This window comes from Ambystoma mexicanum, chromosome 3q (genome assembly GCF_040938575.1).
Source record: "Ambystoma mexicanum isolate Mex_15411 chromosome 3q, UKY_AmexF1_1, whole genome shotgun sequence".
In the NCBI taxonomy this organism is placed as follows: domain Eukaryota; kingdom Metazoa; phylum Chordata; class Amphibia; order Caudata; family Ambystomatidae; genus Ambystoma; species Ambystoma mexicanum.
The window spans coordinates 208,494,988-208,522,325 of NC_090926.1; the positions used below are offsets into that span (position 1 = coordinate 208,494,988).

Consider the following 27,338-nt stretch of genomic DNA (forward strand, 5'->3'; position numbering starts at 1 on the left):
ACAGTTATGTCTGCCCCAAGTGCGATACATGGTCCATGAAATCTCTGCAAGGAAAAGACGTGTGTCCCTTGATTAGATTCCCACAATTCAAAAGGTCCCCAAACCTTAAACCAAGAAACACATGAGTGGGTTCATCAGAATGGTTAGTTACTGTAGACAATGGGTCCCTGGGTTGGCAGCCATCATGAAACCCCTCCAAAACCATACCCAGGATTCAGCACCTGAACACCTGCCATGGTTTCAGGAAGCAGACAATTCCTTTGTCACCATTAAGCAGGCACTCGCCACGGCTCCGGCTTTGGGATTGACGGAATATAGCAAGCCTGTTGTCCTATCATACTATGAGCGCAAAGGGTTTGCTTGAGGTGTGCTGACTCAGCTACACAGTGATAACCACCATCCTGTATCCTACCACAGTGTAAATCTAGACCCCGTGGCTCCCAGTATGCCTGCGAGCTGTTGCCGCTGTGGCCCTGTTGATCGAGAAAACTGACTTCCTGATCCAAGGGCACCGAGTTATGATTTCTGTCCCACATGCCGTATAGTCATTACTATTAAAAGGTAAAACCCAACATGTGTCCAATTCCCACCTCACAAAGTATGAAAAACTGCTCCTTTCCACTGCCACTGTGACCATAAATAGATGCCCAGTTTTAAACCCTGCCTCATTGTTACCGGCCCCGGAAGAGGGAGAGCCTCATGACTGGCAGGTAGTTGTCGAAACACTTTTGTCCCCGCGTACTGACCTGGTTGATGTGCCTCTGATAAACCTAGAGATCATCTTCTTCATGGATGGCTCGTGAATACGCTTCTCTGAGACTAGAGTACTGGTCTTGGGGTATTCGGAGTGCACCCGCCATTCAGTCACAGAAGAATACCGATTGCCCACCGCCAAGTCAGCCCAGGTAGCCAAGCTTGTGGTCCTTTCCCAGGCATGTACTGTGCCTGTGTTAAGTCTGTAATTGTGTACCATCCACAGGGTGTCTTATGATTTTGGTGTCCTCTAGAATCAGCATAGATACTTGACATCCACATGGAGCCAATCCAGAATGGAAATTATGTGTCCGCCCTTTTATATGCCCTGCTTTTCTTGGTCGCTATAGCAATTGTGAAGTGTCGGGGACATGACCCCTCCCAGTTATTTACTTCCATGGGAAACAATTTGGCGGATGGGGAAGTCTGTGCCACGTCCCTCTGAGGGCCCCACGCTCCTAATAAATGTCTTGTTTGTGTTGCAGTTCCACGGTCACCCATCCCATCTCTTGCCCGTCTGGCAATGTTCCATGATCACGCTTCAGAGACTGAGACGGTGACCTGGACTCAGCATAGGTATAGCTTGGGAGTAGACTCCTTGTGGCACTCCCCAGATGGCTGCCTGGTGGTGTCCAAGGTACTTCACCCCTATCTGGTCCGTGAAGCTCATGGAGTGACCCATTTAGGTAAACACGACATTAACAAGCTATTCTAGAGAGACTGGTGTCAAACAACTGTACACAGAGGGATTGTCTCACATCAGCAATAAAGTGTAAGGTGTACCCTTGCCAAATTGAGCCAACCCTCTTTCCCTTGAGACCCATGTATGCAGGAAAGCAGGAAAGAGGGGGGCGGGGGGTCTTGTGCCTCTGTCAAGTTTGGCGTTGGATGTTTGTCTGCTTATCTCCATTAACTGATAGTGTTAATCGATCCACCCGCACCATCAGTGGTCCTTAGTGTTTCACTACACTATCAACAAACTATTGTATTTTGTTATTGCATTTATTTTATCGACAAAACCAGGTGTTTTAGCCAGTAATCCTACCAACAGAAAAACAGAAATCGGGGTAGTTCTGTATCAGGTGCCATACATTACAGGGAACGATATTGAGAAACTCACCAGCAGAACTTGGAGAATAGATAAACACTGGCGAGAAATTGGACAATGCTTGCAACAGTAGTCTAAATGGACTGGATATGTACAAGGTCCTTAATACACTGTAGGTAGGGGCACAGTGATTAGGGGGTGGGGTGATGAGATGAGAAATTGAAGGTGCTCCTTCTAGGCTCAGAAGGTAGAACCTCATGGCAGATTTAATGAAGTGGATAGTAGTGGTGTTTTTTTAATGGGAGTAGTGTATTCCAGTGGTGAAGTGCGAGAGTGGGGAGAAGAAGATTAAGCGAAAAGATGTGAAGAGTTATCAGGGATTGAGAGTGAATATTACGGGCAGGAGAGTTCTCGGGATACTGTCAGCCAGGTAAGTGGGGACAAGCCCATGAATGCATTTGAAGAGAAGTAGTAGAAATTTTAAAAGCAACATAATTTTTTACATTTTTTTATTTATTAAGTTGTTTTAATCAAGACAAGTCTTGATTTGTCAACATAAAACTTAATACATTTTCTAATACATAACAATGTTCAATTTTAAAACATAACATAAATCTTACATAATTAAAAATACCATAATCATTGACACACAATCTAAAATGAAATAAAAAATAAAAGGAAAAGAAGAGCTATCATCAACATTACATATATACATTCATTATTGGTTATTGATATCCTCCTTTGTTTCTTCCTTGGCGACTAAGTAGAAATGTTAGTTAACTTAAATCAAAATAGACACACATTGTGCTTTCTCAATGATACCTTATTTGTAACATTTTTATAATTTGCTCATGATCAACCCTTTTTTTTCTTGTCAACTCCAAACTATATAAAAAGTTGAGGATTGCATATCTAACCTTTTTACTGGTAGTGTGATACAATAACTCCCAGAATCGGGCTGTGGTTAATTTATGGTAGTCGTCAAACAAGTGTTTAAAATGTATCACTCTTAAAGAATATAGCATGATACATTCCATACACACATGATTCAGTGTTTCAGGCACTAATTTACAAAACCGACATTGTAAATCACTACTTGTTGTTATTAGTCTACGTAAGTGCAATAGTTCGTGAGTAGGCCATAGATTCAAATGAAAGCGTAAATAATCGTCCCGATGACTTGAATTAGGGAATTGCATTAAGTCGCTTTCGATTATGCCATATCGTTTTAACGAAAATGGGTTAGCCACAAACTTTTGGTATTTAAAACAAGCATGCCTCGTGTGAATCCAGTCATTTTAGCTTTATCTGGGTTTTCTAACAATAGTTTCACTGAAATGCCTGTGTTGATAATGATTTTCTCGGCTTTTCTTCGCCATGATAAAGGAAATGTGTCTGGCGAATTCAGTAAATAGTTTGCCAAGAGATACAATAGGCCATTTTGTGAACCCGCCAAAATGCATTTTTGGTAGAAAGAGCATAGTTTCCATTTGTGTATTGCATACAGTGACAACAAGCCCAGTTCATGTCTTATTAAACATATGGGTTCAGATTTTGGGAGGATGAGCACATGCTTCCAGTACTCACCTTCTAATTTTGCCCAATAAATATACGATTTTTCAGGCAAAACGTCTGACCCATATGTAATTACAGGAATCACTTTTTGCTTGTGATAAACAAGGATTGGAAAGATAGAGAATTTACAGAATTTGGCTTTAATTAAACTAGCCTGCGAGGTGGCTGTCTGCAATTTGCATTTAATATGCAAGTCTAAAGCAGTGTGGATTATTGATTGGATACCAAGGTGCCAAGAAAGCTATAAGAAGGCTCCAATGTCAACAATACTTTTTGAAGTGGCCATTTGTGTTTGGTGTTACATTGTTTGACACTACCAAATTGTATTACCTTGGTTTTTTCAACATTAATCGAGATGAAGTTTTTCTGGGTGTAATTATCAAGAGCACCAAGCAAAGCTCCTAGGCCATTCAGGGTTTTAGAAAATAAAAGCATGTCATCTGCATATAAAAGGAATTTCACATGCATTCCCTTGATTTTAGGGGAATCCACATTAATGTTGGAGAAACAACAATTGATATCAGCAATGAAAAAATTGAGCATGGCCGATGCCAATAGACAACCCTGCTTTAAGCCACGAGCAGTGTGGATTGAATCTGTTAATCAGCCATCAGTAGTCAATTTGACCTGGATCGAGGTATCTGAGTATAGATCAGTCACCCATTTTAGGATATAACCTGGGCATCCTTTGTCCATTAGCTTTTTGTATAACAGTTCCTGTGGTACAGCATCGCATGGCAACCGAAAATCTATGAATGCAGTGTATAATGGTTTGTGACGTTGTTGTGATTGGTGAATGGGGCTATTTAATGTAATGATATTCACTCCTGTTCCAAGGCCCGGTATAAATCCAGTTCGAAAGGGATCGCGATGGTTATTCGCATCCAACCATACATTAAATTGTTTTAGGACTAAACATGCAAATATTTTGCCCGGGCAATCTAATAATGCAATGAGTCAGTATGACTTCAAGTCGGCTCTGTTGCCCTTCTTAAAAATTGGAACAATTAAGGACTGTTTCCATGATTTGGGAACATGGCCCACCATAAGTGTATGCTTGAAAATTTGATGTAATATGTCGGCCCATTCTTGTGGATGATTTATCAGCATACCATTATGCAGTCCGTCAGGCCCCACTGCTCGAGAACGGCTCACGTTGTTAATACAGTGCATAATATCTTCAACTTCTATCTGAAACGAGAGTCATATTTTGCACTGATACACTCAACTTGAATTCACCAAAAGGGAGCAATACAAATCTCTGAAATATTTCTGCCACACATCTTTGGGTATCGCATTAATTTGCACTGCACCGTGACTCTTGGAGGTGGCATTGTTTAAACAGGCCCAGATACCACAGGTGGATTTGCTTAAGATCTGCTTGAGCATCAATTTGCTTTCATGTTGATACCGAATAAATCGGCGGTCTTTCAACTAGGCCTTATAGGCCCCTTTTATCTGTTTTGTGGCCACTCCTTTGTCTATATTTGATTAATGATTTAAATGGCGAAAGTCACTCCTTAGCAGCGCCTTTCGACGTTGTAGTTCTAAGTCAAATACATGACAGTGTTCAATCTTAATACTCAGATTTGGTATCTTATATTCTTTAAAAATCTGCATTAATTGCACATAACACTCTGAGCCGTTCACAAGGGGGGACTCAAAGGCCTTGCCAATGTTAGTCCTAAATTGAGTGTGCTTAGTTCGATTCCAACACAAATGATTACCACCATTGTACACTACTAAATTCCTCAAATGATCAATTTGTTGAATGATCTGAGGATTCGACGTAATCGTACAGGAAAGTTGTAATAAGGTATGGTCACTTAGGTCAGATGGTATTAATTTTAGTGACATCACATGTTTCAGAAACCTGCTATTTACAAATATATAATCCAAAATGGATTGTTGGCAACCTCTATTCCATGTGTATTGGGGTGGAACATCACCCTCTATTGCACAGTTCAGCATCACAAAACTCCTTTCTTTTATTATTGAGGACCAGATCCGCTCATCATGTGTAAATTCCGAATTGACATCAGTGAGCAGATGTAAGTTTAGGTCCCCCATAATGAAGGTATGTGAGATCTGAGAGTCTAAAAGTAGTTGATCTAGAATGACAAGTAGATTTTCAAAAGGTTTGCTGTCACTGATTGCTTACTCCAATAGATATTAACAATAGCAAGTGTCGTAGTACCTTTAGATAGTTTTGCTATTTGAAAGCAGAGTGATGGAAAGGGACATAACACACAAGTTATTTCTGAGGCTTTTTTTCACTGCTATTAAGAGACCACCTTTACACCTTTAGGGTGCCCTAATAATTGTCTGGTGGCAGGTGTAATAACAATCATACGAGAGTCCTATACTGGAGGTCTCATAAGCCAAGTTTCCTGAAGTACAATAATGTTGTGTGTTCCTAGTTCGGATTCCCATGAATTAATAATGTGCTTGTATTCTCCTGTGTTCCAAGAGATTATACTTACATTTTCATTGTTCACAGAATGTTATGATCTCCCCCCAGGAGCTTGTGTTTCTAGGGATTGGTTTGTATAATGATAGATTTGTTACATTCCTACTCTTTGAGTGGGCTTATAGATTTTCACCACTGGTCTTGCTGCTTGGGGCACAAGGGGTTGATTGTTTTGTGTCAGAATGAAGCCAAAATTAAATAAATCCATTCTCCCTTGCCGTAATATATTGGCGACCAATCATGATTTAGCATAAATCTTTGCTTCGTCTAAATTGAGATTGTTATTGCATTCCACTAAATCAATATCTGAAGTTATCAGGTTCTTTAATAGCAGGATTTCAGCACAGATGTTCAATATGCTTGCTCTATTTAACACAAACTGAGCACCTGGTAAGTCTCAACATTTCAATAATAGGCAATGATAGTTTTTGTAACCATTATTATTCGCACTATCTGTCTGGTTATTGTAAAAATACTTCTTAGTGGTTATCTGTGGGTGGTTTGCCAAAGCAGAGGGGAATGTAACAGTTCCTTGTACTGTCTATAACTTTGAACTAGGCAAGGAGGACCTTGTAACAATGCAGTCACATCAGGGAAAGCTGGGCGATAAGTTGTATCTTCTCTTTGCGTTCTACCTTAGTTCTCTGCAATGTAGGTATCAATAGATAACTTTATCATGTCCCTTATCTCTTGCGACATAGATTTCTCCACTCTAGATGGTAAGGTGGGAGCTGGTTGGAAAGTGGCAGGAATTGGAATACTTTGAACAGTTGGGACTGGAACTGGTAGGTCACCAGACTGATAAATGCCAACCTGAGGCTTTAGATTAACAGACAGTTAGCTGGAGTACGCTTTGTCTGTTGTAATTGGTGTGTTTGGTGTATTTACTTGTGTGGGAGCTTATGTTGCGATTACAATTTGAGAAGACTTTGTTTGTACTGGTTCTGTGGACCTTTGTGTTATATAGGAATCAATAGAAGCACGTATTTCTTCTCTAAGCATGCCAATGATTAATTGGACCATATTTGTAGTTACTGAGTTGAATGCAGTTGTCGATAATGCCCCAGTGTTTACGGTACTGCAAATAAGCATTGCTGGTTTCTTAGACACCAGGTCTTCCGATGCTAGTTCAATGTTTCTTGATTCTCTGTGAGTAATAGCCCCACAAGAGAGAGCCACTACATCATCTAGGGGTTTCTAAGTCATGGACAATAAGGCGGCATTCTTTGTGACCGTGCTGGGATTAATAGTAGGATTGTCTTGTTGTTTAGCTAGATGACTAGCTGCTTTGACAATCCTTCTGATCCTTCCCTTAGGCTGGAAGTGCTGAAATGTTTTAGCCGGCTCCCGATATTTCTTGGGGCCACTATCTGGTTTTATTGCTAGATCTACTTGACTTGTCTGCTTGCTTCCAAAGGAAGTAAACAGTTTGAATATATTAGGTTTGACGATGGTCACTAGCTCCGATGATGAGTTTGTGTTGGAAGGTTCTATGCTTGGGTGTTGACCATGCAGCAACTCTATAATTTCAAGGACATTCCCTGTTCTGGAGATAATATTAGCACATGGTAATGAAGACACCAGGGTCTCCACTCCCTCACCAGTCTGTAAGGTGGAATCATCCTGCCGACCAGAACCATCATCAGCGTGAGGAGCCTCCTTTTTTTCTGGATGGATCCTGGTCATCAGGGTAATTCTTGGATGGTAGTGAGGCAGATGCTACACTAGTTTTGAGATGAATCTCAATGTCACTCACTTTGTTAATGAGTAGTTCTAGCATTGAAGTTTGCCCACTCATTTTGTTCTCCATTATTTCATATAATGTTGCTATAGCTAATAAAGCTGTATTCATAGCTCCCAGTGTATTATTAAGAGCAGGGGCTTCAGGAAAGGAAAAGCGTGTTGGTTGGGCTTTGTGTATTAACATTTCTGAGTCCTGTGCCACTTCCTGAAATCTAGTACATCTCGGAGTTGGAGCAATAAAAGAGATGGATTAATTCACAAAGTTATCTTGAATCACCGCTGATGTACATTCATTTATCGCGTCTTCATGTGGTGATGTTCTAATAGGTGATACATGTTCATGTTGTGTGGAAACATTGTTATAGGTGTTGTCTTCTTGTAGTTGAATTAAATCCCCCGAGTTGGAGCAAATATATAGAATGTCTTGGGAGTGTGGACTGGATTTATTGGACAGAGCCATAAAATCCAGTGCATCCTCGTCTACTTCCCCCGCCAGTGTCAGTTGTTCATGGGCTTGCCGCAGTCTCTCTTGAGCTGCCACTGAACAACGAACTGGCTCCATTACATTTGGAGTAGTGTCCGGTGCAACTAGTGATGTTACACTAGTGGGACGTAATTCTCCTGCGAAGCAAGCAGATACCAGCGTGGGGTCTGTGACTTCTCCTGACAATATTACCACCCCCAGATTGACTAAATCAGTTAAGCGCGAGTCATCTTTGTTGAATCACTCGTTGCATTAACTATGAATGGTTTTATAGCTGCCATATTGTCAGGGGTGATGGGCGAATCCCCTGGAACTAGATCTTAATCATATTGGGCTTCAATATTAGCTATATTTTTTCCAACAGACTCCTTGCCTTAAAATAGTCGAATGTCAGAAGCAACTGATATTGAGCGACGCAGCATAAGACCTCCGTGTCTCGCTGCAGAAGATAGATGTTTTGGTCGTAAGTTAGACACACTCACTTCTGCCATTCTTTGTTGTTCTTTAGTGGGTAGCCGTGGTGGAATAATAAGCAGCATCCCAGTTTTTAAAGTAAATTTCTTAGCCCCCATCGCGCAATAAATATGTAAGACAGAATTTGCAATACAATAGGTGATTAGATGGCGGGCGGGTTCGTGAGTTTGGTAGAGTCAGCCTCAGACTCCCTCGCGACTGCGAGACAACAAAAAAGCGGGCGCAAACACTTTACTAAAATTATGAAATTAATAAAACTAGTTGAAAATAATTCACCCACACACTCCAGCATGCCTCAGACAGCCACTGACAGCCCTTTTCGAACAGCGCTTCTCGAAAAAGTGCACGTGCAAAAGCGCAAGTCTGTGTAGTTTTAATGGGCTTGCGGGTAAAGAGGGTGGTGCTTGGGGGACATAGAAATCCATCCTTCAAGTTTTCTCTCTAAAAAGGACAAAGAAAGAGCAATTAGAAGTTGCGTAGCAACTTTCCAGTCTCTGCAAGCAGCAGGAGTTGCTCGAAGAGCGTACTGTGTCTCCAGCAGGATTCCAGCCACTGAGTCCAACCAAAAAGAAGCAGGAGCAGAAAGACGTGCAGCTGCTGAAAGCCCTTTTCGAACAGCACTTCTCAAACAATTATTTTCATACACCCATCCTGGATCCGGTTTTGGAAATTGGGAGAAGTGGAAGCGACATTGGGTGTGCACATGGTGAATTTGAGTATTTTGGGAAGCAGGCAGAATGAATGGAGGAGGAGGACAAGGATGAGGCTAGCACAGTAGTCATGGCTGCTAAGTTCCAGAGTTAGAATGTGGAAAGCGGTGTGGGAAGTGGTCTACTGTGGTCCACTGGAGTTCGAGGGAGACGAGTCTCCAACGTCGTTCTTGCGTGATACCACCCTTTATCACTCCTGACTCAGGGTATTGCTGTCAGATTTATTTGATTAATTCTGTTTGCGACCCTAGTGCTGCTAACTCCATCACCTGAAGATCTCTCCTGTATTTGTATATGTAGATGCAACCTCTATCTACAACTTGCATAGCAATTCTACCTGCTCCACCTCCCAGCAGATGGACCTCCTTTCGTATCCTCTGTTGCCACTGCCCATTATGCCACGACAGAGCCTCCCTCTGGGTCCACCGCTGATTCTGCAGTTTCTGCGTCTGAGGTCTACGAGTGCACAGCCAGGGGGGCTCTACTACTAAACAGACACAAGTTAAAAAAGGTGAGAATTACCGAGTTTTGCCAATTTAAACTCACTAATGACTGATGGGTCCCAGTCGGCGCATTTCTTAGAGCCTATGACTGACACTGCACGTGTGGATTTGTCAGATTCCATTGTATTGGATGCAGCCTTTATCCGTATGTATAAAGAGATGGAGGATGACCCATTGGGGCTGGGTCCTATTGAACCAGTTACTCTGCAGAAACCTAAAATGAATAAGGCTCTAGCCAATGATTTTTTTTCAATTGGACCCAGACTTTCATGGGTAGTTTATTACTCCTGCCAATGCAATACCACGACTAAGAATGAATTTCCCTCAAATGTCAACATTCTGGGACCGTCTTCAATTGCTGCCCTTCACTTAGTTCTAGAATCTATTTTAAGGCTCTATGATAATATCAAAGTCTCTATTTCGCACAACACAGGGCTTTTACACACCATACTTAAAAGGCTCATCAAAAACAATATAACCTCAAATCGGGGCAAAACTGCAATACTCACTGGCCGTAGTCTCTGAAACCTTGGCTGATAAAGCCCTCAATCGCGCCATTAATCATTTGCAAAATCACTCCCCAATGGCCTCCAATCGTTTAAGCATGATTCCTGACCTGTTTGCGATTCGATTCAACGTGACCTTGGTGGAGAACACTAATCAGCATGACGGCAGTCTAGACACAGGTGACCAGACAGCCTCTCATGAGTTTCTGCCCACAGGAGGGGAAATAAAGAGAGAAGCCTGTTTTGTGCACAAAAAGAAATCTAAAAATCTCACAAATCCTACGGTAAACCACAAGAAATCCTCACGTAAATTTTGGAGATCCCTCCCCTTGACGCTCAAGGTAATTGACCTGAATGCCCCGGATATTAACAACAATTCAGAGGAATAAACTATCCCACCTCCAAATAATAAATCCCAAAAGTCAAAAAGAATAAAGGTACCAAAAAAGCATTACAGGCCAAAATTACAATGTTTTTGAACTCAAATAAGAGGCTGCTGAAAAAAGCGAAGATGTTCTAGCATTTAATCATTGCAATATACCTCTAAAGGAAGAAGTAGGAGTTACCCTGAACCCTTGCTCTCAGAACATGACAAAATCATGTATGGTGGCTACATTGGAAAAGACAGTATAAGATAACCCTCCTGTGGTTGTTCTACGGCCAAGCCTAGCAAGAGAACCAATGGACTATGATTCTTGCATCTTGGCTTTGAGAACATAATTCAAATTAATGGTTTTCTTCAACTCAGTTGCTCTAAATTACTTTTAATATTTGTGGAGATTCCCTCCCTGAGAGCCATCCATTCAGGGGATATTAATCGAGTGGTAATTCCTGATTCGGCAGTAACAAGCTTGTCACTTATTTTCATTCCTATTTAGTAGAAAAACTCGTGTGGGACCAATCTGATGCAATCATGTATATCGGATTTGATGTCGTCCACTTTAAAGATCTGGAGCGAATCGACACATTTTGTAACCTCTATGGATGACTTTAACAAGTCTGTGCCTACTAAATCACTTGAGGACCTTGCAACAAAAATATCCTGCCACCACTATTATCAATTCCCTTTGAGGAATTTCACGGGTCACTAAGGCAACAACAGACTGGTTGTGGCTTCTAGCAGCGATTTGCAAGAACATTTTCCCTAAGGACATCCATTCGCAGCTTTAAGAATATTTCGATAACACTTCTTGTTTGGAACTGCTGTTGTTTCAATAACCTTTCTGAGTCGACTAACTGTGCATCTTCAGTATGGGACTATGATATGTATATGTTCCCGAAAGCAATGCTTTCTTCTGACTTGGTTATAAATGGGTTTCAGGATTTCTCACAACATGCAGTCATGTCTGGTGGTTGCCATTGACCTTACAGTCAATGCTTGTGTACTATCTAACGAGACAACAATTCCTTGAATCATGGCTTTGCGTCTTGCATTTCCAGATTGTTAACAAGAGCTTCTTATTGTAAACCTCTATTGGAATCCTGCTAATGTTCATCTATGTGACATCCAACTTTCACTAGCCGAGATTTTGGTAACTTGGTTGGGTGAAGGCTAAGAGGCAAATACATTAGTTGGGGGTTATTTAATTTCAGCATGTGCCATTGATACGGTAAAAGAACACAACCTTTCTATTGCTAAGGTGAACCCAGTATCTAAGCTTCGAGGTAGAGCGTGATGTGACTTTTTCACAACCTGGGACTTTCATATACTATTTCCTGAGACATGGGATAATGATTCTACCATTTACACCTGATGTAGAACTCAACCCCACTCATAGATAGACCACATCTTTGTCTCTGCCTCTATTTTCCTGTATTTCTCAAATGTATCTATCAAAAGGATGGGAATTAATGATCACTGTCCCCTATCCTTTTCAGCCTCTTTTGCTAACTCCAAGCTCATACCATGAAAATGGTTCAGCTACTTGGAACTTTGCAAAAGGGGCACTCAGGTTAGATGGAATTGTTCCTTTTTGAATAAATTCACAATACATGTGAAAATACTTTTTTTGATCTCTACAAATGTAACACATTTTTTTTGTAAAGATTTCCAAGAAACTATGGCTTAGTTTAACCAGTTGCTTGGAGAAAGGTATTTGCCTCACATTTAAGTCTCATGCTCATTTGACGTTATTGGCCACTGTAAAAAGAATGATGAAATATATGCTCATTTGCAAATTACCAGCTCAATATTTGGAGGAAGAAACATATAGTTTCCAAAAAAAGACAATTATGCAACATTATCACAATTGTTTACAGAAGTTGAAAATTCACCTGATTAACAGAGACAGTCAATGAGATGCACAGTTTCTGATAAAAAAAGACTTGGGTCAATTTGGAAAATTAATTGGGTCTTCCACTAACAAGGGCAAGGTCAAAGACATTAATGTCAAAACTGAAGAAGTTTGGGTAGATTATTATGTTAGAAAATTCTCTAAATCTACTAATAATGCTTCTCCAAATCTTCTTGATGATGTCTTTATGGCATTACCTTGGTCTTCTACTGAACTGGAGGAAATATGTACCATTATTTAAAACAGCAAAGACTCTCGAGCTCCGGGCCCAGATAATCTAGCTCCAATTACCCTTAAACATGACTCTGTCTTATGGTAGAACATTCTATGTAAACCTTTTCAAGCTCAGGTTCCATGCCTACGTCATGGAGTGTGCCCTGCATGATTCCCGTACAAAAAGGGCCGATTGGTCCAGCTATTCAACTATAGACCGATCTCTCTACTTGACGCAACAAGCAAAATCTGCGCATCCTTGGTTCTTAACGTATTAGAAATTTGGGTGGATAGAATAAACATTTTGTCACCTAATCAAGTAGGGTTCACATGGGCCACTGTATCTGATGGCTTTATACATGGCTTCACTCAATCTATCGATTGCTCTTGATAAGGTCATCAGACAAAAGCTTTGGTCCAAACCTCTGTGGTAGGGGTGATTCTACATTAAAACCACTTTGGTTAAAATGAGGATTTCCAGACAAGGTTATTTATCCAGGGTCATTGAGACTGCTGTTGGGCTAAGACAGTGTTCTGTTTTAGCGCCTCTTCTTTTTAACGTATACTTGTTTGATTTGGATTTTCTCTAGGGGGCTCTGTTAATTCATTTCCAGTCAAGCTTGGCCCTTTGAGACTGAACTGGTTGGCGTTTGTGGATGATTTACTACTCTTTGATTTGACCCCGATTGGAATCTATATGCTTGATATGCAGAAGACAATATTCTCTTCAACGGAGGGAAATCAAAGATTGTTTTTATTTCTTCCAGAAAGCGTAAGCTAAAGACTATGTGTTGGGCTGTCAGTACCACACACTTGGAAATGGAGAGTTCAATAAGATACTTCGGCTTTAATTGAACTTACAGGGCTTCTGTTAGAGCCACCCAGGAATATCTAAAAGCCAAGTCTGTCCCACAGATTGCCCAACTAAAGAGTCTACATCAGACCCTGTGATCTTTTACCTGGACAATTGTAATGTACGGCCTAGAAACCTTTCTACCTGACATTGGTGCTTTCTTCAATTATTTGGAGGGAACTATATGGAAGGGTGGTTTGGGGCTTCCTTTATCTGTGCCGAACTGAGTTACCTGCCACAAACTTGGTCTAATGTCTTTAGCAACACGAGTATTATTGGCAAAAATGTGTTTGTTTGATGATGTCTTAGCCCGCTCCTTCTAAATCCATGTTTGTCTCTCCTCAGTCTTTGTTAGATGGGAACTGTGAAGGGTCAGGAATGCAACTCAGACACAGGTGGTTCATGGTTTTGGCCACAGACTATTATTAAACAAAAATGGGTTTGGAAAATGCCTCTCTGCCCTTACTGTGAGGGGTCAGAAGGGTGATGCGGACAACACACGCCTTGAAACACTTGTGTATAGGTACGTTATAAATGCCATATCATACCATAACTTGTAGCCATTTTATTAAATTATAAGGGTATGATAAACACCTCACTTTCCATAACATAACAAGGATTTTGCTGTCTTTAAAGGAAAACCCTCTAACATCACAAAATATATGTCCTTCACACTTATACGTACACCAAAATCATACATGTATTTATATGGCTGTTCAAGTTCAAGAAAATAACAGTTATAAACATAAACTTTATAATCAAGTATCCTATTATCCACAGTCGGATCCCCTTCCCCAGGATTAATTCAGGATAAAAGTTCCAATTAGTAAGGTTTTATTCAATAGTCAAATTCTGCTTCAACGATAACACAAAATTACTTTTAATAGCCATGCCCTGCTTTCAACACAAAATTCCTTCCATCTTTTCAAGTTTCACTTAGCACTTGGATTGTCTGAGGATTAAACAAGGTTCATTACTCCTCAAAGTAAAGTTTTCCTCAATCTCTTGTTTGTCCAACAGAAGTCTTCGACTTCATTCTTCCAATGAATATTTCAGTATAACATCTCCTCTTTGTTTTGTCTGCAGGGTTCTACCACAATTCATCAAATACATTAGTGGCCTTGCCACTTTCTTTCCACCACAACATTTCACCAAAATGCAGTACTTCAATGCCTCCTTTCTGTTTCCCTAACCTGCTAGGACTACCACTAACAATCCTTCTCCTGGTGTGCTCACCTGACAGGATAAAACCTCTATCACTACTACAAGTACTTTGTGGTGAGGCTTACTTCAAACATTAGCAAAGTCGAGTCACAACCTCTTCCATAAGGATTCAACACACATTGATGCTGTTTGTTCCACGGATTTGTTTGCTACATGCAATGCCGGGTCACGCTCCTCTCCGCCTTGATACTCTCTACAAGGAGGGCTTCTCTTCTGCCACCTTTGGGCAGCTACTATCACACCAGGTAACTGCTGGTAATATTTCTTATTCAGGTTTAACTCTTTAAGAAAGATGTTTCCTCTTTCATTTGAAATTACCCTTCTTTGGCCTAGGCTTAGGAAGTGCTGGTTGTTATCTGGTTTAAATATTGCCTCCTCTTCACTTTGGCAATGTTGGTAATACTCTTGTTTCAATATTGCCCCTTCTTTACTTTGGTCATGATGGTTACAGTTTGGGTTCGATATTGCCCCCTCTTTACTTGATAGTTACTATGATTAAAGCACCAAAACTTACTTTCATTAGTTCAGTATTCAAAATGAATATAGGCAGCAAGTGGTTTATTATGGAGCACCCTGGGGTTAACTTTCAAAGGACAACTCACCGTTTTCTCCCTGCGCTTCCACTCAACCTGCTGCTGCCACCACTTCTTCTTCAGTCGTCGGATCCAGAGCTTCTGACAGCTCAAGTCTTGTTCCCGTGGTCTGTGCCTGTCACACCAGGAGCCTGCGTTGCTCCTCGCGTTCTCCGATGCTCACCAGCCACCTGAGTCAGGCAAAGGATACAGAGAGTCGCTCTCTCCCACGGGGCAGCCTGTCAAAGAGCTGCTTCCCGCTGCACAACCTCTGCAGTTTAGGCTTCTAACTTATGTGACTCCCTAGACACCATAATCTACTACAAATGCGGCAGCAGTCCTGGTGTCTTTGTTCCTCTGCCTCTGCTGCATACAAGGCTGCTGACTACTTCTCCTGCTGCTTCTCCTACTGCTTCTCCTACTGCTTCCCATGGCCTGCACCCGAAGGGGCTTTAAATTATCAAAAGTCCCACTTAGGTGTGGGCCATTAGAAACACTAGACTGCATACTGCAGGTTTGTGCCTTTGAGCCCCTCTTTTTCATCCCAGTTCCTGGAGCATTATGGGACTTGAAGCTCCTAATGTTCTTGTTTTTCTTTTTTATCATAGCTTTCAATTTTCATCTCATCTGAATATTCCTCTAGAAAAGGGTTTTAAAGGAATTAATGGTTGATTCATAATTTCATAGATCAAATAAAAGGGGGAATCACATTTATCTGGGGTAATGGTATTGATGTTTTGATCCTTACTTGTTCTATTCCCATGCTGACCATAAGGGTGTATACTACTTATACTTTGAGTGTTTTTGGAATGGGGAGCCTTACTCTAACAGCACGTCATTAACTATTCCGGCATTATGAAAGTCTCACCCTCCAAAGAAGATGAGTACTGCGCCTCTCCTAACAGAGTGAGCCTATTCCCTTGGTGGACTTCTCCTCCCAGGTGATTCACCCGGCTAATCCCACCTCCAGGGTTAGGATCAGGTAGCGGCTGCCTTCCCCTGGCCACCTGGGAAGAGACTTTAGGCTGGGATTCTGTGAGGAATCCCCAGGATTCATCACACTACTCTAAGAGGTATTTTCCTTACCTAAAACAAAACAAACGGGTCGGTCCTTAGTCAAGATGTCCAAGATAAACTGTTCTGAACCTCACATTCTAAAAATTAACTATAAGATGAAAAGGGCAATGTCTTTGGTCTTGGAAGGTGTACAAATGTTCAAAAAGGAAAATGCTTTAAATCCAACACAAATGTTCCAGGGGGATAAAGTTCACAATTCCAGAGGGTCATTCCCTTCCCCTGGATTTCTCTTCACTCAGTTTTACACTGGTTCCTTAAATTCCTTTTAGATCAATATACAAAGTAGCTTGGCTGACAGTCTGATTTCTGATGGACTACCTGGTGTACTTTCCTGCCAGGTTTCTTCTTACTACTAGATATGTTTCAATCACACTCGTTGATTACTTTCTGATGTATACATATCAGGATCTTCTCACACAGTTCATTTTATAGATTGTCCATATGTCATAGGATTCTCTCATATGCAAACAGTTCTTTTCATCAAACACAAACACTTGTGACTTGCAATCCCTGGCATACTCTCCTTCCAGAACTTTTCTCATATGCATACTTCTGTACCTTCGGTCTGCCTGGTATACTCTCATGCCAAGGCTTTTCTTAAATGCAAACACTTATTTTCATACGCAGAACACTTGTGACATGAAATGCCTAGTATACTCTCCTCCCAGGTCTTTCTCATGTGCGAATTGCACACACTTGCAAACTTGACAGTTTCTTATATTTATTCTTCTCTGTTTCTCATTGCCGAAATGCCTCGGTGTCGCTCTCTTCCCGCAGGCGGACTCGCCGGTTTGCTGTAGCGGCAATGGCTTCTCCCACGGTGAACCTGCAGTGGCTCGTTGGGGTCCTGTTTCCTTCAGGCTTGCCACATCCGCTTTGTGGTTCCTGTCCTTCCTGTGGCTCTCAACTGCCTATTCCACACTCCCCTGGGCTCCAACAACAGAGAGGCTGCTCTTCGGTACAGCTGCTTGCCAGGTAGCTGTCCTTCTTCCGTTGGCATTCCTGCGGCATACTGAACTCTGCCGTCTGCTTCCTTCGGTGTCTCCTGTGAGCCGTTTCACTCCTCGGACCTCACATTTGCCCTGCAGTCCCTCGTTCAGCACTGTGAGGGCTTGACCTCTACAGCCATCTTCTTTCTGTCAGGTGGCTTTCATGTTTAAATCTCCTGCTATCCAATACGCTCTCACAGCAACTAGAGTGTGGCTTATGTGTTGGATCTTCACTGATCTTCATAACTTGGTTTAGCTTCCTTGTGGCAATACTTTAAAGAAGGGAAGTCTGATTGTGATAACTTGTAGACCAAGTCTTGGAAGGTGTTCTCAGTGGTTTTAAATGGCAATTTTGATGACCTGCATGCAGAGTTTGAAGGAGTATTTTAGTAGTGTTAGAGGGCAAGTTAGGTTGTAGATCACTCTGAGGAAATGGATATAGAATCCCTGGGTAGTGATCTTCACCACTCCCTGCCTCTTTCTCGTCTCATGGGCTGCATATTCTCCCTCTGGGAGTTTGGAGTTTAGACACGCCATCCTTAAACAGAGGTGGGGAGTGAGGGTAACAACATGCCATTAAGGCATGGGGAACTGAGGAAGCATCCCTCAAGGGGAAAGGAGAACATGTGTCTTCCTCCACTGCTGCCATCGAGTCTCTCTGAGCGTCACCTCCTCGCAGGTTGTCCTCTCTCATAAAGCCGCCCCTAGGGTCAGGACCAGGTAGCGGCTGCTGTCCCCTGGACACATGAAGGTCAAAATGAAATTCTATGACTATGACTTACGCAAGACCATGGACACATTGAGGATCTATTCGTTATATAAGGAGTATGGTTGTTTCCCTTAGAAAAGGCTGGTCCTACCTAGATATAGCGCTCTCTTTCCAAGTGCGAAAGTTCCGAGCACATACATAAGATTTAAATTTAATCTGCTCCCCACTTTGCGGTGCTTGGGGGCGAGACAATCAGAAGCTAAGATTCTGAGATTATGTAAGTTATCTGAAAATCCCCCTTGTAGAGAAACGATTACGCACTGAATACTCTTTTGCGCGAATACTAAATCTGTGAAGGATCGCTGTTTTACTTATAATAGCGATTTTCACACTATTGATGGGGATTCCATTTCATGGTCGGATTTGATGGTGGGCAACAGTATTTCTAAATTGTTAGATCTATATAGGATGTCAATAGAAATATTTGAACGGTTAGAAACCCAAATTTAAATGATTGTATATACCTAATGTTAAATATTTTCTAATTTCAATCTGTTTTTTAGTTAATGTTTCACCTAATTTCTGTACGAGGAATTTGTATGTGATTAAAATGTGTATATTGTGTTTAAAATCTTTCAAAGTTCTGGTATAGTGAAAAGGTTTCATTTGTTAAATCAACTCACCAATACAAATTTGTTTTAAAAAAGAGTTACAATGAGGGGTTTAGCTGAATGGGTGGTGAATTGATGGTGGGTTTTCCTGGTGATAACAGGTGGATCCTAACAGCAGTAATAAAGCACTGCAGGTTGAGATCTCTGTCAAAAAGGACCCCAGGGTTGCGTGAGTTAGAGGAGGTGGAAAGAATGTGAGGGAGAAATGAGGCAAGGGAGTCAAAGGGTGCATCAGAGGTCAGGAGGTTCATGAATTCAGACTTTGAGCAGTTAAGCCAAAGGCATCGAAGTGTCATCCAGTGGGAATTGCAGAGAGGCAACCAGAAGAAACTAAACAAGGCGTTAAAGTGTGAAAGCTTGTGGTCTTCAAATAACCAATTACGCAGAATGCAATTATACAACCCAAAAGGGTACGGGCACTCATAGTGGAGGTGGGTCATGAGGGGCACCTTAGTTTTACAAAGACAAAGCAGCAAAAAAGCAACACATATGGGTGATAGGGGTATGGCCTACAAACAGAAGGAGTGCTACAGAAGTGCGTCTTGTGGGAGCATTGTGTTAAGGGATGTGTAGCCTCACCTTCACCCATGACATGTGTGAGGATACTGAAGCACCTACAGACATTGTGGGGTAACTATCAGGGCTGGGTGAAGAGGAGAGCACTGCCTCATTTGTATTGATTGCCTTTCCAGATGGGTTCAGATGGAACACTCCCAAGATATCTGCATAAAGAATTTAATACGATTTTTGGGCCATGTACATTTGAGGGCGGGATTCCCCCAAAAATAAATCACACATAAATTGGGTGAATGTCACAAATAATGATGTTCCGTTTAGAGCCAGGGAAACAGCGTCGTATTTAGTGCAGAATTGTGCATAGACCATGTCCTTTTCATCATCCCAGGCCAAATGAGACTCCTGATTGGTTTAGCAGGGCGCCCAGCCCTAGACTCAACTGGAAGTGGGCTGCAATGCTGTAATGTCCCTTCAAAATGCTCAGGGGATGTAATCAAAATGCTCAATGCTGCCACCTCTGGCAGACATCTGCAAGCATGATTTCTCTTGACTTTAAGACTGATTGTAGGTGGACAGGTGAAAAACAAAATGAACAGCTGCGAAGATATCAAGGTAAAGCTAGGTGTCGAAATGCAAGAGAGTGAATTAGAGTTACAACCATCATGTTCTCAAACAGGGGCTGGAGAACTTTGGGCCAATAGGAGTGGAAACCACAAAATCCGCCGGGCCATGTCCAATAATAAGGTCACAGTATTTTGTTTTTGTTCAGTGGGAGGTGTGGTGTAGCGTCATTTTCTGCATTTTAGTTTGGTTGCCTTAGTTTGTTTAGGATGTGGGCTTGCTGATCTTCCAGAAGTATATATCAGCCAACATTTTAGGTCTCATGCATGGAACTCTCGTAGCATAGATTGCGCCATGACCCTTTGCAGCTTTCATGTTAGCTGCTTGCTGTGGCAGGTATGCGAGAATGCTTCTAGTAGATTCCATGTATGTAAATATTTTAACCAAGAGGCGCATGTGTTACCTTAGCATGTGTGCCTCATTCTTTTAATCCATGTCTGATTAGAACACCAGGAATTAGGGTTCAGACTGCAGGTGAACCCGACAATATCTCTGTACCTAAGGCCGTTTACACTTATCTTTTAGTTAAGTTAGCCACAGACGGTTGGTATGGTTATACCCTCATTTCACTCGACTGACTGACCAGCGTCACTGTAACGCCAAAGAGGCCAACCTACTCTTCACTCATGCCCACAACAGAGCATACATTTAGAGATTCATGCCCGCCACAGAGCATACACTCGGAGACTCATGCCCACCGCAGAGCATACACTCAGAGATTCATGCCCGCCACAGAGCATACACTCGGAGATTCATGCCCACCGCAGAGCATACACTCGGAGATTCATGCCCACCACAAAGCATACACTCGGAGATTCATGCCCGCCACAAAGCATACACTAGCAGATTCTTGCCCACCACAGAGCATACACTCAGAGATTCATGCCCGCCACCTAGCATACACTCGGAGATTCTTGCCCACCGCAGAGCATACACTCGGAGATTCATGCCCGCCACAGAGCATACACTCGGAGATTCATGTCCACCACAGAGCATACACTCGGAGATTCATGCCCACCGCAGAGCATACACTCGGAGATTCATGCCCGCCACCTAGCATACACTCGGAGATTCTTGCCCACCGCAGAGCATACACTCGGAGATTCATGCCCGCCACAGAGCATACACTCGGAGATTCATGCCCACCGCAGAGCATACACTCGGAGATTCATGCCCGCCACAGAGCATACACTAGCAGATTCTTGCCCACCACAGAGCATACACTCGGAGATTCATGCCCGCCACCTAGCATACACTCGGAGATTCTTGCCCACCGCAGAGCATACACTCGGAGATTCATGCCCGCCACAGAGCATACACTCGGAGATTCATGTCCACCACAGAGCATACACTCGGAGATTCATGCCCACCGCAGAGCATACACTCGGAGATTCATGCCCGCCACCTAGCATACACTCGGAGATTCTTGCCCACCGCAGAGCATACACTCGGAGATTCATGCCCGCCACAGAGCATACACTCGGAGATTCATGCCCACCGCAGAGCATACACTCGGAGATTCATGCCCGCCACAGAGCATACACTAGCAGATTCTTGCCCACCACAGAGCATACACTCGGAGATTCATGCCCGCCACCTAGCATACACTCGGAGATTCTTGCCCACCGCAGAGCATACACTCGGAGATTCATGCCCGCCACAGAGCATACACTCGGAGATTCATGCCCGCCACAGAGCATACACTAGCAGATTCTTGCCCACCACAGAGCATACACTCGGAGATTCATGCCCGCCACCTAGCATACACTCGGAGATTCTTGCCCACCGCAGAGCATACACTCGGAGATTCATGTCCACCACAGAGCATACACTCGGAGATTCATGCCCACCCCAGAGCATACACTCGGAGATTCATGCCCGCCACCTAGCATACACTCAGAGATTCTTGCCCACCGCAGAGCATACACTCGGAGATTCATGCCCGCCACAGAGCATACACTCGGAGATTCATGCCCACCGCAGAGCATACACTCGGAGATTCATGCCCGCCACCTAGCATACACTCGGAGATTCTTGCCCACCGCAGAGCATACACTCGGAGATTCATGCCCGCCACAGAGCATACCACAGAGCATACACTCGGAGATTCATGCCCACCGCAGAGCATACACTCGGGGATTCATGCCTGCCACAGAGCATACACTCGGAGATTCATGCCCGCCACAGAGCATACACTCGGAAATTCATGCCCACCGCAGAGCATACACTCGGAGATTCATGCCCGCCACAGAGCATACACTAGCAGATTCTTGCCCACCACAGAGCATACACTCAGAGATTCATGCCCGCCACAGAGCATACACTAGCAGATTCTTGCCCGCCACAGAGCATACACTCGGAGATTCATGCCCACCGCAGAGCATACACTCGGGGATTCATGCCTGCCACAGAGCATACACTCGGAGATTCATGCCCGCCACAGAGCATACACTAGCAGATTCTTGCCCACCACAGAGCATACACTCGGAGATTCATGCCCGCCACCTAGCATACACTCGGAGATTCTTGCCCACCGCAGAGCATACACTCGGAGATTCATGTCCACCACAGAGCATACACTCGGAGATTCATGCCCACCCCAGAGCATACACTCGGAGATTCATGCCCGCCACCTAGCATACACTCAGAGATTCTTGCCCACCGCAGAGCATATACTCGGAGATTCATGCCCGCCACAGAGCATACACTCGGAGATTCATGCCCACCGCAGAGCATACACTCGGAGATTCATGCCCGCCACCTAGCATACACTCGGAGATTCTTGCCCACCGCAGAGCATACACTCGGAGATTCATGCCCGCCACAGAGCATACCACAGAGCATACACTCGGAGATTCATGCCCACCGCAGAGCATACACTCGGGGATTCATGCCTGCCACAGAGCATACACTCGGAGATTCATGCCCGCCACAGAGCATACACTCGGAAATTCATGCCCACCGCAGAGCATACACTCGGAGATTCATGCCCGCCACAGAGCATACACTAGCAGATTCTTGCCCACCACAGAGCATACACTCAGAGATTCATGCCCGCCACAGAGCATACACTAGCAGATTCTTGCCCGCCACAGAGCATACACTCGGAGATTCATGCCCACCGCAGAGCATACACTCGGGGATTCATGCCTGCCACAGAGCATACACTCGGAGATTCATGCCCGCCACAGAGCATACACTCTTTTTTTTTTTTTTTTTTTTTTTTTTTTTTTACGCTACTTACCTTGTACTGCACTTCCCCCCCCACCTCCTCCCCCCTGCACTTCCTCCTTTTCCCCTTACCTCTGCACTTGCGCGATCTGAATGACACCTGGCCTAGTAGGATCGTTTGTCTGTTTTCCCCTTGTTTCCCTCCCTCCCTGCCTCGTCGCGCCTTGAAACACTTGTGTATAGGCGCGTTACAAATACCATATCATATCATATCATATCATGCCCACCGCAGAGCATACACTCGGAGATTCATGCCCGCCACAGAGCATACACTAGCAGATTCTTGCCCACCACAGAGCATACACTCGGAGATTCATGCCCACCGCAGAGCATACACTCAGAGATTCATGCCCGCCACAGAGCATACACTAGCAGATTCTTGCCCGCCACAGAGCATACACTAGCAGATTCTTGCCCACCACAGAGCATACACTCGGAGATTCATGCCCACCACAGAGCATACACTCGGAGATTCATGCCCACCACAGAGCATACACTCGGAGATTCATACTCGCCATAGAGCATACACTCGGGAATCCAGTCGCACATATTCGGAGAGGATGAAAGACTGTTTGGCACCTAAATATGAAGTGATACTGAGAACTCCATGGCGGGCAACCTGACACAAAGACATACATGTAAGCCTTTAAATTGGCATGGCTGGTGACATCACATAATGTCAATTAAGCCTACATTTCTTTCAGACAGTCAACAATAGGAAAAAACATGGAAAACATTGCTTACAGATGGCGCTATGCCCAGGAGGATAACCTTGCTCTGCTATCCAACTGTTGAGAGCATTGTGGAACTTTAGTCTCTGCAGTCATCAAATGCCCCCATGTGTGTGCTGTAAAACGAACCAGTGTATGGAGAAGCACCAGTTGTGGTACTGGTATTTGGTGCATTGGTTATATATACACCTTTAACTGCCTTAGGTTCACATCTCATTTCACAGAGATCAGAAAACTAGCCTATGAAATATATTGGCAATCTTGCTTATGATCTAGAGGCAAACTACATCTTAAAGACCCTGAAATCCTGTACCAAAACGTTGTCCTGTTTTATGAAATGTTCTGATTCTTTTCTGTCTTGTTAACATAATTAACCGAAGCCATTTCTTCTTTCCACAGGGGGCATTCCCAGAAGATCATGTAACAGAAACGATGAGCTACATTGAGTTGGGGACAGCGGGGATTATGAAAAATGGACCCTATGGCACTGTCAAGGCACATTCCTTAAGCCCTTCCAGAATATTCTCTGGGGATTCCTTAAAGGCTAAGATGGATCCTTACAGTGTCCTGAACCCTTGGGAATGGACTAAGAATCAAACAGTAGTTGATAAAATCAACTTTCGCTCCAAGCGCAAGCCCTCTATGAAGACTGGCCGTAGTAAGAAGATATTCGGCTGGGGAGATTTTTACTTCAACATCAAAACACTTAAGTTCAGCCTCCTTGTAACAGGAAAAATTGTGGACCACATCAATGGGACCTTCAGCGTTTACTTCCGCCATAACTCATCTAGCTTAGGAAATGTCTCTGTCAGTATTGTACCCCCTACAAAGGTGGTGGAGTTTGACCTGATCCAGCAGTCAACCATCGAGACTAAGGCCTCCAAGACCTTCAACTGCCACATAGAGTACGAGAAGACTAACCGAGCACGCAAGAATAAGCCTTGCCTATATGACCCCTCCAAGATCTGCTTCACAGAGCACACGCAGAGTCACGCGGCCTGGTTATGCGCCAAACCATTCAAGGTTATCTGCATCTTTATCTCTTTCTACAGCATCGACTACAAGCTGGTGCAGAAGGTCTGCCCTGACTACAATTTCCAGAATGAAAACCCCTACTTTGGCTGATGGCGCCAGGGCCCTAGCTACTGGAAGGTTTCTTCAGCCTGCGCCAAAGAGGAGTGCCCGCCAACCACCAGTTGGCATTCAGTGGATAAGCAGGACTCTTGAATTGACTGGGCAGTCTGGGGACCGAACACTGCCGCATGGCCTGTATAGTATTTGCTCTGTGGACATTCTCTTGGTTGGGAAACCTGGGGGAAGGACTGCCTCTTTCAGGGTTTGGGAGAGCAAGTGTGGGTGCTCATCCTTTGGGTCCTGTCCTGGAAACATTGTGTTCGTTGTCATCCAGGATATACGTTATTTATTTTTCTGAGAAAATCCTTGTTTGGGTAGTTCTGGCAAAAGAGAAAATGGGATGAAGGATGTTTGGTGGATCAAGTGGGAAGGCAGTGAAATGATGGAGAAATCTATATGAGTTCAAGTGGATGACATAGACGGGAATGTATCGACAGAAAGTCAATTCCTCCAGACTCAAATGGTGACAACAGTCAAGGTCTCAACCCATTGGAGACTCATAGTAAGGCCAATTAATGGTCATTGTGAGATTGGTTTATGTCTGTTCTTCCCCTGCTGGAGGAGTAACTGTCTTCAGTTTAAAGTGCACTGCCCATTGACTGGAAAACATATTTAAACACCTAAGACTTGGGCGGGGGTTGTTATTGGGATGGTCTTATTTTCTCCACTCTAATCAGTCTGGTGCAGATCCGCTTTTATGCAAAATATACTATTGGCTGACTATTGGCCGTCCAGCAGAGGGACTAGGCAGGCAAAGCTTTCTTACAGGACCATTCTTTCAGGCCATAAACCACCATCTAACAAAGTGTTCCCTCTATGGTGATGTGGAATTATCTGTTCTTAAAATAAATCTCTATTAATCAATCTCTTTTAACGTGCTAATTACCATGAGACCAGTCTCTACGCGTGGGACCAGGTTGCTCTGCGCTGTTTTGCTTCCAAGACAAACGTGTTACCCCTGAACTATCCTCCCCTTTCTTGAAAGTGAAATCACAATCCTACATTTCCTTGGAAGAGACCCCAGAATGACATGGGTGTAGCAAGGTGATTATCCCAGAAAGAGAGACCTGATCCTGCTGGGTTTCACATTAGCATTAACGGAATACACCAGACCACCAAAAAGTGAAAGCCCCCTTTTTATAATTTACCTTGTGATAATATTTGTTCAAACAGGTCTCTTCAATCAGTAGTGCCATCAGTTGATGTTGTTCACCACCTCTGCTCTTGACATCAAATGGGACCCCTTAAATTACACAGTTATCGATCTCCTCCATGTGGATAGAGCGGCAAATGCATACACTAGGAAAATCCAAGTGGTCCATCCATGCTTATAATATCATTTGCTGGTGCGCACTCCTCCCCTTATGAAATGAAAGCATAGTGCCCCCGTCCTGCTTAAGGCCATGCCACAGAGAGCCCAAACTTAAAATCAATGTCTGGGGACTGAATCACGTCTAAGCTCATGGGATGGTATTTTCATACTTATGACATTATGAGATGGTACCTAACAATGCTTGGAACCTTATTGGATGATCCCTACTATTGGAACACAAGTTTAACGGGAGTCCACCCCTACATATGACCTCAATAGGTGATGTTCGCCCTAATGGGACAGCATTAGATGATGCTCACCCCATGCTTATGCCTCTTGAAAAAACAGTATGGAACTCCACAACCGTTTTATGACGACATCAGAATGCGCCATGGCTTTGCTCATGACATCATCAACTGGTGCCCAATTCGTGTTTATGGCATCATCAGAAAACACCCCCGCACATACATACACAAACACGCGTGAAGGAAGTGGACTAATAAACCTCATTTATCCTCCTAATCACTGCCAAAAGAGTTGAGGCAACCTTGTGTCCTACCTCACCAACATTACTGAACATAAACTGTTTTTCTGAATAAATGTTGTAATTTCAACATTATGATTTGACAGTCTACAGGGGGCTACCCTGTTTCAGAATGGCCCCCAAAACTGGAAGATAATGAAAGTGTTTTTTGACTTTAAGGTTGTTTGCCCAACATCACAACATGCGCTCGGGCAGGGATCCCCGCATTATGCAGAAGTTCAAGACACGGTATAAAGCTGCACTGGTGTCCCATTATCCACAGGAGCTGCTGCTGCCTGTTCCCTCTGTGGACATGTTTCCCCCTTTTCAGGAAGCACTTGTGGCACCAAGATAATTTGTAGCAACTAAGCTATATAGTTTTCTCAGGTTTGTCATTTGTTG

At 43.4% G+C, this 27,338-nt stretch overlaps 1 protein-coding gene across 2 annotated transcripts in view; it reads left to right on the plus strand.

The window, feature by feature from the left end:
• NXPH4 (neurexophilin 4) overlaps nt 1-27,279 on the plus strand; it is a 611,503-nt gene extending 584,224 nt beyond the window's left edge. For both annotated transcript variants that reach the window (XM_069653567.1, XM_069653568.1), the window contains exon 2: nt 24,367-27,279. In XM_069653567.1, the coding sequence (XP_069509668.1) occupies nt 24,367-25,092 (726 nt within the window). In that variant the 3' untranslated portion in view covers nt 25,093-27,279. The remainder of the gene's footprint in view (nt 1-24,366) is intronic.
• The last annotated feature ends 59 nt before the right edge of the window (nt 27,280-27,338 follow it).